Genomic DNA, 16,202 nt, shown 5'->3' with positions numbered 1-16,202 from the left:
ATGTAAACTTATGGGTGCATTACTTGACTACCTCTTTTATTTATGTTAATAAGTTATCAAACGATTTTAACTGTTTTATATTATTTTTTTGATATTTGCCCATTTTTAAATAATTGTTAAAAGAAATCTTTAAATTTTATTAGCTACCCTTTGAAATGAGAGTATTGAAATTGATTTTTGCTATGACACTTGTTTATACGTGTTGCTCTGAAGTTATAAATTTAACGTATAACAATTTTAATACTCTGGTGATTTCAGATCTGTGGATGTTTGATTTCAATTATTGTATTAAACATATAATTTTGATCCTTTTTCAAAAGAATTGTTTGACCATATTTTGTCATTTTTCCTATTTTATTGGTTTTGTAATCTTTATTTGGGAATTTGAGAATTTTTCTTCAAGAAGGTTTGCTATCTGATTATTGTTAAATAATTGACTCTTATGAAAAATAGATGCAAGGGATGTGAATATTCACACATATTAATGAGCAACATTAGTGATACATATGGTTCGGAAATAAAATTTGGATTTGTGGACTGTGCAAAAGAGAAAAAACTTCAAAAGAAATATGGCATAAAAGCGATTCCAACGTTTTTGATCATCGAAAATGGGCAACCACTTGTGGAATACACAGAAGCACGCACATTCGAAGCATTTAATGAATTCATAATGAAAATAATTGAACCTTCCGTTCAATCAAATCTATGTTTTTCAAAGCTTATTGACCAACTAAATCATAACGATGAAAAATTAAATTCTCTTCGTTACAACAACTTTTTCCTTTTACAGAATCCAGCTTCTTTCAATTACTCGTTGGAATTTCTTATGAAAAATGAGGAAAACAGAGCAGGAAAAGCTTTTGCAAATGAAAACAATTCGACAATCAAAGATTTATCTCACAAAAATTTAGCAATCGATGCTTTTTCTATCGTTGCGAAACATTACAGATTTTCTCCTTCTCGTTTTATTGTTGTTAACACAACGGAGCTAGGAAGCAATTCTTCTGATTCATCATCAATTTCAAAAATCAATTTTTTCATGGAATTAATAATTCAAAAATGCAGAAGCTGCCAAGTCGACGAAGGAAACATATTCAACACTTCATTCAACCTTTCAGATGTAACTCGTTGGGTGAACGAAACGGAAAGTTTTCTTCTGTTTGCTGCAACAAGCGATTTCGAATACGTTCATATTTTCCCAATTAATTCATTCAAAAATCTACCAAAATTGAAAAATGGCTCTAGCATTGATTTCAATGGAAAAAATAATGAAGCCGATCAAAATGAGCAAAACAAAGGAAATGAATCAAAAAGAAAAGGCACAGTTGAAGAAACTAAAAATATTCAGCAATTTGAATCTTACTGCAATTTTTACAATCAACTATCCCGTTTAATGAGTAACTTACAACATTTTACAGACACAACTTCGAAGCGAGCTCATACGCGTTATTTTAGAACCTCAACTTCGCCTGCATTGCCACTGAAGGAAAATTTAATTGCTCTAGCGAACAACAATTCAAAGAAATGCATTTTTCTTAAAGAAAGAGTTGGTCATGATTTTATTGTTACAAATGAAACAAAAGAGCATGAACAATTTTACGTACCAGAGGCATCTTCTCTTTTTCAATCTATTTTTGAAGGGACAACATCAGGATGGCAGATTGAACAAATGAAACCGATATTAAGTGAGTTGATATCCGTATTTGTTTTTACGTTTTTATATCCTCCAGCTGCACCTTTCACATATTCAGTTGAAGAATGGGCGGAAGCTCGGAATAAACACATTGTTCTTTTTTCGTGCACCAAAGATCACAAAAGTGACTATGACTTATCTTGTAGTTCATCGAATTTGCATTCTGAATGCTCTTCAACGGGGAAATTTAAAGTGTTAAATTGCGAGAAAGAAATAGAGTTATTCAAAAGAGCTTCTATGCAAATTTCATATCCATATACACCTTTGCCGAATAGTGCAATAATTATTAATAAATATGATGAAATTAAAGGATTGAAAGAAATTTCTTCATCTCTGGTTTTTTCTGTTCTGAACAGAAATGATAGACAGTTACCAAGCTTTTTCAAATATATTCCAGCCAGCTCTTTAAGAATTTCATCTGGAAAATTTCATAAAAGCTATTGTGCATTCATTTATCTATATAATGTTACAACACATCAATTGTGGAAGATGGATAATTTATTTTGCACAAGTTGGGATCATCATCTAAAGAACAGTGTTGAGAAAGAAAATGGTGAAGAAAATGACCACCATTCTTTAAAAGACATTATCAATGAGAGTTCTGCGACTTTCGATTTTGATAGACATCTTGCCTTTTTTTTGAATTCTGTAATATTTGAAAGAAATGAATCGTTTTTGATAAATAACCAAGACTCTTCTGAACAGCGACTACAGAGTTGGATTCGCAATCATCAATTGCTTGTTCTTGTTTTAATGCTTTTAATTGTAGCGAGCTTCTTCATTGCAATATGCGCAGGAGCGATCTGCTGTGAAATTAAAGATGAAAATATAAGGAATAAGCATTTTCAAAGACACGAATTTGCGAACAATTACTGCAAAAAGTCGAATTTCAATGAAAATGCGGATGATGAATTATCAAAAACAGATAAAAAGATTCATTTTGATTGACAAAATAATTTTATGAGAATCCTTAAATGAGCAGCAACTTTTTCCATTGAAGTCAAAAAGATTGTTTACATTAGGAAATGAAAGAAAAGTTAATGCTCGCTGAACTTAGGAACGTATTACAAAAGAATCTGCTACTTTTTCTCAACTTTCCAAAAATATTTAGAGCATTGAATGGAATAAGCCGATATTTTTTTTTAAAAAGTCTACATTAAAAAACTGCATAAAATTTTATGAAGTGTTAGAAACGAATCACCCTTCGCAATTGAAAGTATGTTACATATTATACGAGAAGATTAAAACGTTAAGTGATCTTTTTTTTTGATATTTTTTATTTTTCATAATTTCAATTTGCTTGTGTTTTAAAAAACTTTAAATGATTTAAAGAAATGAAAATGAAATGAAAATACAATAAAACAAGCATTTATTTTGAATTTTCTTTCTTTTTTTTTTTTTTTTCAAAAAAATAATTTCTATGTTTCACTTTATCATATTTACCAAATATTTTATCGTGTTTAATTTTATTGTAAATGCTGCAATGAGGAAATGATGAAACTTGGATTATTCTGAGAACAAACACTTGCATGAAAGAAAGACGCTACTGAAAGTTATGCCTATGCTTCCCATAAGATGTATTCAACGGTTATCTGTCTGAAACTTTTCATCATATTGTGGATTACGTGCGATTGCGGAACTTCAGCATGTGCAAAAGTTTCACTGTTTCATCTTTCAAAAAATTGCAAAGTTCCAGTTAATGATTTACGAATGGATAATGAAAAATTTTACTGGAGGAAACTGTTCTTTTCACAGAAACATCAACAAATATCGACAGAAAGAAATTTTCAAAAATTATCAAATGTTGAAAAAATGAATTTTCATATGGTTGAATGCTCTGTTGTTACTAGTTTCAAAGCATTAAATGCTTCATTGAAGATGGAGAAATTGAACTTTATTTCTGCTGAGAAAGCGCACGCTGCAATCGTAGAGTCTAGTTCATTTCTGGAATTACGAACTGTAAAAACTGTTTTCGCATCAAATGAATACAAGAACATTTTTATATGCAATGAGAGCTCTTTGTATTTTAATAATATTTCTGTGATAGCATTCGAAGCCAGTGGACTTAGAGAATCACTCGTGACATTTGCATCATCACAGGATGCGATACACCATTCGTCAAAATCAACTGTACTGGAAATAAAGAAGCATTGCTCGCTTTCTGTTGAGAATTCAATTTTTTCATCTTTTCTGCACTTGAGCGAAAATCCATTTTTGGCTTCTTCTGACGCAGATAGAGTAATTGTTAACCAATGTATTTTTCAAAATATCTCTTCAGAAGTGAAGAAAATGCATTGTTCACAACAAGAACCACAACCTTCACACACATTTCTTTTTAACAGCATGTTTACGAAAGTTGACATTCCGTTTTATGGCGGGATTGTATTGACTCTTTGCAACGAGCATTCATTGACCTCAGATAATTGTTCGTTTCTTTCGGCACAAAACACGAAAAACTTATCTCAGAAGATTTCTATAAATGGAAACTCCAATTGTTTCGTTCATAATTGTTTATTTAAAGATCTACGATCTGGAACAAGTGGTGCAGCAGTGCAATATTCTGGATCTGGAATTTTTAATGTGACAGATTGTGATGCTGTAAATTGTCTTGGGGATCATTGCGGAGCATTTGGTTCCTGGGGTTCTGCGGAAAGTCATTTGTTGAGATGTACAGCAACAAATTGTTCTGCTAACGCATTCGGTGGAGGAACTCTGATGAATGGAGGAACTATATCTAATATGCAAGACAACAACTATACAAATTGTTCAACGAAAACAACAAATGGAGGAGGATTGCATCATAGAACTGGTCCATCATCACCAAATGATGTAATCATTAGATGTTATTTCTTTAATTGCACAAACAAAGGAGGTGGTGGAAATGCTGGAGGTGGAGGAATGTGGATTGGAGAAACAAATGGTACAAAGATAATTGAATGCTGCTGCTACCAATGCTTGGCAACAAATAGCATAGGAGGAGGAATTGGGCTATCGTATCCTGCTTCTGGGGAGAATGGTGAACAAAGTCCAATCCTCAGTTTTTGTTTTTTTAAAAACAATAGTGGGATTAATGGAGGAAATGATGTTAGTGTAGGGAGCGAATGGAAATCAACAATTACAAAAGATTGTTTTAATCATTGTTATTCATCTTCAGAACTTAATCATGTGATCATATTTGATGGAATTGCACAAAACGAGTGGATTCCATTTGCTGCTTTTCCAAATATTCATATCAATCAGTCAGGAACCGATAATGATCTGTGTGGAAATCTAACCATTCCATGTAAAACAATTGTTTATTCATTAAATAAATGGAACAGGTGGGAAAATCAGTTGTTTATTCTATCTCCAAATTCTTTTTCAGCTCAAAACATTCAAGTTGAAGGGAAAACATATGAATTTGAAGGAAACCTTAACACGTTAAATATGCAAAATACTGTTTTTGAATCGACAACTCGGTCAGGAGGGAGCCTTTTCGAGATTTATTCAGATAAACTACGTGTGCGTCGTATCGTATTTAAAATCCCACATCCACCATTTTCATCCACTCTGTTTCGAACAAATGCCGATGGAGATGCGATTCTAGATATTCAAAATATTACAGTTATACAGCAGTCATCATCACTGGAAAATTCAGTTTTTATTCTTCTGAGTGGTATAGTTATTTGTGAATCTGTTGTAATTGACACTTTGACAACGCAAGACCATTCGATCATAAAAATGGAATCTTCATGCGTATCATTATCTGCTAATGACTCTGTATTTAAAAATACAAATTGCAAGAAAGGAAATGGAAGCATTATCAATTCAGTGGTTGGAAGCTCATCACAGATTCTATTAACGGGATGTAACTTCTCAAATTGTTCATGTTCTGGTGGAAGTGGAGGATGTTGCTTCTTTAGGATGATGCTTGGAGGTCAAGTTACGCTTGGATTACATAACATGGAAATGTCATCATGTTACGCAGAGGGAACAGAGAATAATCATGGATTCGGAGGTGGAGTGTTTATGGACATAAGAGATGGAGTTTGTGATTTCAAGTTTTGTGAGATGAAGTTTCAATCTTGCACTGCAACAAAAGGTGGAAATTGTATATTTGTTGAAGCAAAGAAGATGAGAGACGCGCTAATTAAGGAAAGAATAGATTTTAATTATAGTGGAATGAGTGACCAAGATCTTGAGGGATTTGAAGATGGATATTATGGTGAAGCAATTCCATTGATTCCATATTTACTAACTTTTTCATCTCCTGCATATGTTGGAGGAACGAAAAGTAGAGACTTCACAGCTTGTGGATTTAATAATTATCCATGTTCAACAATTGAAATGACCGTGAGACTTAGATTTCCTGCATCAAGAAGGTTTATTTCTCTTTTTGAGGAGTATGTGTTTTCGAAAGATATTGAATTGAATGATTATAACTGGGATATAAGATGTGATAAAAAATCAACAATTAACTTGCTGCCATTTGAAGAGTTGAATTGTTCTACATTAATAACATGCAAAATTGATTGTCAACTGACAAATATAATTTTTTCTGTTCCATTAACAAAGTCTGAAAATGTTAACTGCATGATATCTATTGAGGCTGGAACTTTCTTGATGAGTTATTGTGGTCTGAAGATGAGCAATGAACAAGAATGTCTCAACTGTCGTGTATTTGCTGTAACTTCAGGTTCAATGAAAATGTATGAATTTGAAGCTTCTTCCATAAGAATTGAAGGAAATCCACTTATTTTTCTTGAAGGAAATGATGCAAGATATGAAGCTGATCAAATGTTACTCACAAATGTATCGACAATAAATTGCAATGGGATTATTGAAGTTTCTGACAAAGCATCCCTCCATATTAAAAATTCAATATTTTCTTCCCCTTTGGAGGCTGTGAACAGTTGTGTTCTTTTTTGTGAATCTTCATCTTCAATTGAGCTCGTGAACAATACGTTGAGCAACATTTCAAGGTCAGATTGCAATGGAGGTGCAATATGTGTTAGCATAATTGACAGAAGCTCTCTTTGTATTGATGAATGCACATTTTCATTTTGCGCAAGCAATCGTGGAAACGGTGGTGGAATATGGGTTAATCTATTGGAGGGTTCATCTCTTGAAATAGGTAATTCATCTTCAAATAAAAACAATGGGCAAATGATAAATTGTGAAGCAAGTGAAGATAATCAAGAAGCATTTGGGCTTGGAGGTGGGATATACCTTGATATAAAAGAAGGTTCTGGACTGTTTTCTTTTGATAAACTATTGTTTGACAGTTGCAATGCAAGGCATGGAAGCAACGTGTTTGTCTCTGCTCAAAATCTGTCAGAAAAGATAAATAACATGACATTGAAATTTCAGCTGAATACTTTAGGCTTTCATTCTGTAGAAGGCTTTGAAAATGCAACAACAGGAGATATATTTGCTATTCCTCTTCTTGTGTTTTTGTGGAACAATTTCTCTTTTCCTGTTCATGTTGGTGGAAGCGCAAGTGGAGATTTTAGCAAATGTGGACATTATGAGGTTCCATGCTCAACAATAGAGCATGCAGTGTTGTTGAGATGTGGAGAAGAATCTCGGGACATTGAATTACATCACCCTTTTTCGTTTGATCACGAGCTAAAGTTAGATCGATATCCATGGAAAATATCAATCTCTGATGAAGAGAAAAGGATTTGCGTGATGCGTAATGAAGAAGTTCGCCAACAAGGAATTATTGAAACCTCAGTAAAAACAACCATGAAAAATCTTCATTTTCAGGTTTCATCAACTTTAGAAAATTATGCATCATTGATTTTGTGCGTTGAATCTTCACTATCATTGATTGACTGTCGAATTTTTTGTTCAGAGAGAGAAATGGATGTGCACAGTTCATTTCTTATTGTTCAAAGCGGTATTTCTTCACTCGAAAATTTTGTTATTGATGGAATAAATTTTAATGGGGCATCTGGTTTCATAATTGAGAATGATGGAACATTTTTGATGAATTCATCTTCCATTCAAGAATACACATCAACTGAAAAAGGAATTATTGAATTTTCTTTCGGAAAGGAAATTGCCATAGAAGGATGCAATTTTTCTTTCGTGGAAACGAGAAAAGGTGATGGATCCGTGATAAAATGCTCTGTTGGCAATGAAGCAAGTGCTATTTTTTCTTCCATTAATGCAAGTTCTTGCGAAACAGATGAAGGAAATGGAGGAGTGATTGCTGCTGAGCTTCAAGAAGGAAGTACTTTTGCTTGCGGAAGAATTGACACAACAACAAATATTCAGAAATGTGCGTCACGAGAAAAGAATTTGATAGGTGGAAATGGGGGAGGTATTTGGATTTCAATAAATAGCGAGACTTGCACAGTGAAAATGACAAGTATTGAATTTGGCGTTGGAGAAGAGGGAAATATTGCAACAAATAATGGGGAAAATATATTTTTATTAGGAGAGGATTTAACAAAGCTGTCAATAGATCAATGGATAAAATTAAATGTTAGTACAAATCCTGAAGATCATTCAAAATACATTGGAAAAGATAGAAGCAGAATGCAAATTGTACCAATTGTATCATTCATGCATGAGTGGTGCAAGCCTGCATTTGTCGGAGGGACGGAGGAGTTTGATTACCCAACGTGCGGTTTCTATTTTTATCCATGCTCAAGCATACAATATGCAGTTTCAACAAGGTTTGGTAATGAAAGAGCTGATCTGACTTTGCTGAAGCAATTTAAATTTAAGGATTGCATAAATTTTGATTCAAAGCCCATATATATTAATGGAGAAAATGAAGGATTAGAAATAGAAGTAATGGGTACTATTGAAGGAATAGGAAATGGACTTTTGGAGATTAATATTCCAGTTGCTGTATCTGAAATTGGATTTTCTTTGCCATCGCAATTCAACAAGCCATCAATAAACACAATTTTTTTGTGTGAAACCTCAACTTTGACACTAGAAAATAGTTTTGTTTCGACAAAAGATGAAAATGTGATGTATTGCTTTATTAAAGTAATGGGAGGAATTTTGACAATCAGAAAATTTGAGATTGGCCCCATTGTGTTTAAGTCAAGCAGTGTAATTGTTTTTGAAGGAACAGAATCCAACGGAAACATGACTGAAATGGATTTTAAAGAGGTTCAGATAATTGAAGGTAACTCCTTGGTATGGATGAGAAATGGAATTGTTAATTTAACTAATTGCACAATGCAAAAGTCGATTCAGCAAGATGATAATGGAGTGACTATCGAAGAAGGCTGTTCTGTTGAAATGGAAAACAATACTTTTTCGCAAATGAAACGGGATAGAGGAAATGGAGGAGTTGTGAACTGTGTTGTTGGAAATGGTAAAACAGTTAGAATCGAGAACTGCACATTTTCAAATGGTAGCACAGGTTCTGGAGAAAGAGGGGGAGGCTTATTTCTTAATATCAAGGAAAGCAGTTCGTTTTTGTTCAACAGAAACGATATTAACTGGTGCTTTACACCCTCTGAAAGTGGATATGGAGGTGGAATTTACGTTAGATTTGATGTAATGCTTAAAAACTATTCGATGAAGAACTTAAGTTTTAGAGAAAATGTTGCATGGAGAGGAAAGGATATTTTTGTTGTTTGTGCAGCTCCACGAATAGTAATTAATCCTTTGCTGTGGAATGGCACAAGTTCAGAAACTGAAGATGAAGACGCAAGGAGGCGCTTGTGGGTTGTTGATGACGAACCTGCTTTATTGATCGACAGATCACTGTTTTATTATCTTTATCCAACAACAGATGAGACACTGTTCGTTGATAAAAGTGGTTCGGCTGAAGAGAACTGTGGATTCGAGGATACGCCCTGTATAAACGTGGAACTGGGGCTGAAAAAAATGAATGAAGAGAAATTGACAATTCAAATTCAGAGAGAGGCAGAGTTAAATGGAATAATTCACCGAAATGGTTCTTCCTTGACAATTAGAGGAAATCAGACAAAAGTTAGAATGGAAATAGACCAAAACGGGCATTTGGAGCTAACAAATGGAACTTTGAATACGGGACTAACCCTGAGCAAGCTACAAGTTGGAGTGCCAGAAAACTCAAAGGAATCTGAGCTTCTTGCTGTATGCATTGGGTTGGCTTCTATCACAAATTGTGAGTTTTTGATACTTGCACGTAGCTATTCTTCCACAAATGTGCAAATTGCATCTGTGAAAGGAGGAGAATTACACATGACAGATACATTAATTCATGGAATATCATTTACAGCAAAGAAAGGAGCACTTTTCGTTGAAAATGCAAATATGCTAATTGAACTAACATCTTTTAGAAATATTACTTCTGAGAGTGACAGTTTAATTGCTGGATATGTTGAATCAATTATTACTCTGAAAATGGTTGATCTTGATGAATGCAAGCTAATAAAAGGAAGCATTTGCTCAGTTGGAAAAGGAAATATTGAAATTACGAATTCTTCCGGTTTTTCAGGTTTTGAAAAGACTTCAAGAGATGGAGGAATGCTGAGGTTTGAAGGGAAAAGTCAAAATAAAATGTTTCTAAAAAATACAAGCGTGGAAAATTTTAAATTAGATGGTGAAAATTGTAAAGGAGGTGGGGCCTTTCTAATTCTGGATGATGATTACAATAATTGTTTTCAATTCTCAAATGTAACATTTGCAAATAATTCTGCCAGTTTTGGGGGAGATTTGTTTGTTTCATGTAATGATCTCAATTCCACAATCATTTCTGAAAGATTTCTCCTTGAACTGTTTGATGAGTTTGGATCGCAAATAATTAGCATGGCCGGAATGGACAAAGCGAGTTATTCAGAAAGCCCAGTTGATTTATATATGCTTTTGGTTAAAAGGGTATCTGATTGTGTGTATGTGTCACAAATAAATGGGATTGATGTCCAAGGATGTGGAGAGTTATTAACCCCTTGTTCCACTATCTGGAGTGGTATTGATCATCTCAGTGATAGCGTAACAGAGGAAAATCCTAAGGTAGTATTATTGGATTTTGGAATTGTAAAAGAATGCTATGATCTCCAGAAAAAAATTTCCATTATCGGTGAAAAAGAAGATGAAGATTCTATATGCGAAATTTCGGTAGATGATACATTACCAACAGAAGCACGAGAAAGCATAATAAATACAAAGCAAAGATTTGAAATGGAAAGATTAATGATAAATATTCCTTCGATGTTTGCTTCAAATCCAACATTTTTATTACAGTCAACTGATAATTTTATTGGATTTACAAATTGTTCGTTTGCCTGTCACGCAAAAGATTGTATAAAATATGGATTGGTGAGAAAAATAAATGGAGAAATAAAAATGAAAATGTGCAATATTTCTTGCTTATGCTTTGAATCTACTCCGTTTGTTTTTAGCTCATCTGTGATTCTAAATGAGTGCCACGTTGATGAAGTGGAGTCTCCAACATGTCAAGATGGAGGAGTATTACACATTAATTTATCACAAAGCCAAACTGCTTCATTAAATAAAACATATTTTACAAATTGTCAATGTTCTACAATTTTCGGAAAAGGAGGAGCTGCATTCATTCGATGCAACGAATCAGAATTTTCATTGCCATTTTATTTCAATTCTTCATTTTTCGATAGCAACTGTGCATTTATTGGAATGAATGTGTTTATTTTAAGCTTTGATTTAAATACATCAGTGATGTCAAATTCATTTGCATTTGACTGGAATTCGTTAAAAGGAGAAAATAATCTGTTTGTTGGCAGTGATAAAGTTCATGAGGAAGTTGACTTGTTTTTGTTTTTAGATAAATTTCAAAATGAGTGCATCAGAATATCTTCTGGTGGATATGATGTGATGAGATGCGGAGATGATAATTTTCCGTGCAGAAGTTTCTGGAAAGGCTATTATCAATTGAAAGAATCAACAAATCAGAAAAAGATTGTGATTGAAGGGGAAACAAAAGTTGAGAATTCTTTTGATTTGAGAAACATAACAATTGAATCATCCGATGCATTCTCAAAAACAGAGAAAATCGGAAAACTGAGTTTTGGATTTCTGCAAGAAGGGATTGAATCATATTTATTGAATTATGGCAGCTCAAATTTTGTATTAATAAAATTTGAGATATCTCAAGAGGTGGATAGTGTTGCTTCTTCATTAATCACAAACAAAAACGGAGAATTAGTTGTTGAAAGCTGCTCATTAGGTTGCTTTATCGAATTCTATACAATTTTTTATTGCTCATTTTGCTGCATTTATGGAGGATATGCAAATATTTGTGATTTCACTGTTGAATCGATGAATGTTGGAAAAGGGCTAATTATTGTTGATAGTTCCTCATTTGGATGCCTAATAGATGGCACTCGATTGCTTTCTTTGAATGTTTCTTCTTCAAGTTTGGTCGAATTCCGCAATTCTGATGAAATGGATGGAATTCGCAAATCAAATAATATTGGAACTGTAAAGTTAGAGATTGGAAATTGTTTGATATCGAATGTGATTGAAAAGGATAATGAAGCATGCGTGCTAAGCACAAACACTCCTTATGGAGTTGAATTGAAGATGAATGGGTCTGTGATTGAAGATGCAAAGGCTATTAATAGTCAAGAAGGTGGAGTTGTTTATTTTAGATTGAATTCCGGAGGACTTTTCAGAATGGAGAACAGTACAATTACAAGGAGCTGCTGCTCAGATACGGGATATGGAGGAGGAGTTTATCTGGAAAGTCAATTAACAGATAAACTGAACTTTTTATTTTATAAAATGATATTCAGCGGAAATACTGGTGGTTTTGGGAGAGACGTATTCGTTAGCTGTGTGAATATTGCTAATCAGGTCAATGAGTCTCATTTTATGTTTGATTTGCGAGAAGACCATTTTATTCGGCAAAATGCAATTTTTGGTAAGGATATCACAGAATATATTAATGTTGTTGATTTGCTGGATTTTATAACAATCTTTCAAGCAGATACAATCATCGTTAGTTCATTTGAGACCAATAATGGGAGTAACACAAGGCAATGCGGAAGCCACTCTTTGCCATGCTTGTCGATCGATTATGGTATAAATCATCTGACAAATGATTATTTGAGTCGCATGATTGTGGATACGAAATCTTTTATAAACGGAGAAATATCTCTCGAAGAAATGACTCTTTCATCTAAAACAAAAAATCAAGCTGAAGTTCAAATAGTTCCAATAACATTGTGTGAAAAGGAAAATATTATTAGAACAATCAATAGTGTATCGATTGAATACATAAAGTTTATTATTTGTAATTCATTGAATGCAACACATAATTCACTTATTTCACCTGAAAATGGAAAAGTGGAACTATTTTGCTGTTCATTTGTTGGAAAAGGAAATGAACCGAAGAGCAATATTATTTTTCCCTTTCCAGTGATTATTCTGAAAACAGGCGATTGCATCATGAACAACTGTTCTATTGAAAATTTGGAATTTAAATATCAACTATTAATGGCAGATTCAGAAACGTCTTTGATAATGAATGCCTGCTATATTCAAAATGTAACTTCAAAACAATCTCCAATTGAATCTTATTTAGCATTGGTGACTATTTCTTCAACAAGGATTAGCAATGTGTTGGTTAAAAATGATGACATCAACTCAATAATATCTGTTACAACAAGTCCGAGATTTATTGTTGAAAACTGTTCATTAACTGATGATTCTGTCCTTTTCCTTCTAACTGCCATAAATTGTATGGACACAAAAATTGAATCGGGCTTGTTTGAAGGAAATCTCTTTTCAAAGAGTGAGAAAGAAAAATTGTTCCAAAATAGCAGAATCAAAGAACTATGTCAATGGAATGAATCAATTGTTGAATTGGTAAATAGCACTGTAAAGATGAAGGATTTAATTATCAAGGATTCTGAAAAAGGAGGAGTGAATATCGAAAAGGGAGACGTGTGGATTTCAAAGAGTGAATTTATTAACAACGGTGCTGGAGCGGAAAAATATCCATCTGCTCGGAAAAACATTGCATGCAGCGGAAATGGTGTTTTGTTTGTTGAGAGCTTGAAAGGGGGGGATGGTGCAAAGGAAAACAGCTCGCTGTGGATTGCAAACAGTGGATGCTCCCTGCAGGGGGTTGCAGACGAACGGATGTCTGCTCTGTTCATTCCTGTTGTGGAAAGTGTGGAAATAAAAGCAGATGCCTGGGCAGGAGATAAAGGAGAGGAAAGAGAAGCAATAGTAAGAGGACAAGTTCTGATGCCATGCAACCTGTGGATGAGAGTGGAGAAATGGATTGGAACCAACGATGCTGCAATCTGGCATGAAGTGATTGAAGAAAGTGGTTATGTGTCAGAGAGAGAAGTGCGAGGCAAAGTTAGATGGCAGAATCTTGGAGGTGAAGATGATTTTGCAGAAGTGCGGATTGGGATAGAGTTTGGAGAGATTGGGGAAAGTGGAGCGCGACAGCATACAGAATGCTTTGTGGTGAAGAACAGGAGCCAGCATCAGGCAAGTGGGGATGGAATTCTTTCGGAAGGAGGAAAGAAAGAAAGTTCGATATGGTCATTAATTGTTATTATAATGGGAATTGTATTAATGATTGTTCTGATTGTTTCAATTATTCTTGCTGCTCGGTGGAGAAAGCAAAAGAGGAGAACTGAAGAACTGGAAGAGATTGTGAATGATACAGTGAAGAAAGATCCGAAGGCATTTGAGATGGTAACGATGGAGATGTCACCTGAAGGACAGTGGAGGAGAGCAGAAAGGGAGGCAGAGAAGAAGAATGAAGAGAGAATCAAGAAGAGGGTGTATGAGAATAGCTTGGGGCATTCTGAGTCATCTGAGCATCTTCTTTCTGAGAGTGGCTCCACTGAATACATCCTTGGAAGGGATTCAGATAATATTCCAGAATGGGCATTAGAGAAAGTTGATGAGAAGGAAGTCGAGGAAGAGACAAGAAAGAGATCGCCATCGCCATCCATCTCATCCACTTCAACAACTGATTCAGATTCAACATTTGTTCGAGGAGAGGATCTGTGTCCAACCACCTCATCCATGTCGAATTTGGTGGATGCAATTGCCTGTTCATCAGTGTTTGAAAAGCTGATTGTGGATCTGCGAGATTCGCTGTTCATGCTGCTTCATGGGAGGAATGAGAAGAAAGAGATGGCGATTGGCACTCTGAAGGAGAGAGAACACACCGCTGCCCAGGTGTTGTTCTGGGTGGCGAATGGGGCACTCCACTCATTTGAAAATGAAGAAGACGAGCTGTCATCTCTTGCAAATCTGAGTCCTCACATTGTGTTGTTCTCAGAGCACATGATCATCTGCATTGCCAAGCACTCAGACTTCTCTTCAGATGATTCAGATTCCTCATCTATCTCCTCCACCTCCACCATCATCACATCTTCCTCTGACTTCTCATCTGCCAACAGGAATGGTCGAGGTTCACCACCACCTTCATCAGCCTTTGAGGATGAGGATGACAACAGAAAGGAGTGTCTGAGGTGGAAGGCGCCTGAGCTGCAGATGAAGAAGAAGATGGGAGCAACAAAGGAGTCAGTTTCATTCTCGATTGGGATGATGCTGTGGGAGTGCCTGACCCTGCAGATCCCATTTGGGGAGTATGAGGCAGTGGTTGCTGGGCAGAAGATAGTGAATGGTGAGAGACCAGACATGAAGGGGGTTTCAGGGAACACATTTGAGGCAGTTGTGAAGAGCTGCGTGTCGGAGAGAGGGTGCGAGCGTGTGGAGCTGAATGTGCTGAAGAGAGAGTTCATCCAGCACTTTCCTGCAGGCACAGTGATGGTGACGATGTCCGATGCAATTGGATACAACGAGTTGTCAGAGGAAGAGGAATTGAGTGTGTCAGCAGAGGCAAGAAAGCTGGTCGAAAGCATGAACAAATGAAGAAGAAGAGATGGAGAAATTTGGAATTAATGTTGTGTGAAAAGTTTTTTTTAATCTGAAAATGAAGTGAAGTTTTTTTTATTCAAAAATGCATCATTTGTTGTTTTCTGTTTGTGGCGTGCTTGCTACAACTTCAATTGGCTTTTTGATACTATTTCTTATTTATTTTATTGGTTTTTATGAATGAAAATGAAAACTCTTAAATATCTGTTCTTTTATTATTTTCGTTAGCTTTTCGTAAAGTAAAATTCTGTTTGATTTTTAACAAGAGATAAAGTTGATTTTAACTGGAGTAAACAAAATTTAGTAATGAAATTTAAATTATTCGTGTGTTTGATAAGTCCTTATTGAATTTTTGTGATGTGGTACAAAATACTTTCATCAATGGAAAAACACAAGGATATATTTAAAACTTTTTCTGCTTTTATATCAATATAAGTCTTTCTTTCTCAAGGGGAAAAGATATATATTAATTACAAAATTATATAATATATTAGGCGGCACATACAAAACAAAACACATATTTTGAAAATTTTCGATAGATGTTTGAATTTAAATATTTCTGTTTTTTGTTCAATAAAAAATTATTTCTTCTCATTTCATCATCAACAAAATATATAAGTGATAAAGAATAATTTTTATCTCAACTGGATTGTTTATACATTTTTTTTCACTTTGATCAAATAAC

The 16,202-nt window shown here is 34.6% G+C and overlaps 1 protein-coding gene across 1 annotated transcript; it reads left to right on the top strand.

The window, feature by feature from the left end:
* Nucleotides 1-3,268: 3,268 nt before the first annotated feature.
* Nucleotides 3,269-16,153, top strand: MONOS_7184fu8576 (uncharacterized protein; the record flags this gene model as incomplete). Its single annotated transcript, XM_067877493.1, has 1 exon — nucleotides 3,269-16,153. The coding sequence occupies one exon, from the start codon at nucleotides 3,269-3,271 to the stop codon at nucleotides 15,512-15,514; it is 12,246 nt and encodes a 4,081-aa protein (XP_067733399.1). The 3' UTR covers nucleotides 15,515-16,153.
* Between the last annotated feature and the right edge of the window lie 49 nt (nucleotides 16,154-16,202).

This window comes from Monocercomonoides exilis (genome assembly GCF_001643675.1).
Source record: "Monocercomonoides exilis strain PA203 chromosome Unknown scaffold7-2047599, whole genome shotgun sequence".
In the NCBI taxonomy this organism is placed as follows: Eukaryota; Preaxostyla; order Oxymonadida; family Polymastigidae; genus Monocercomonoides; species Monocercomonoides exilis.
Note: the sequence above shows the minus strand (reverse complement) of the source record. Positions and strands in the feature narration are given on the sequence as shown.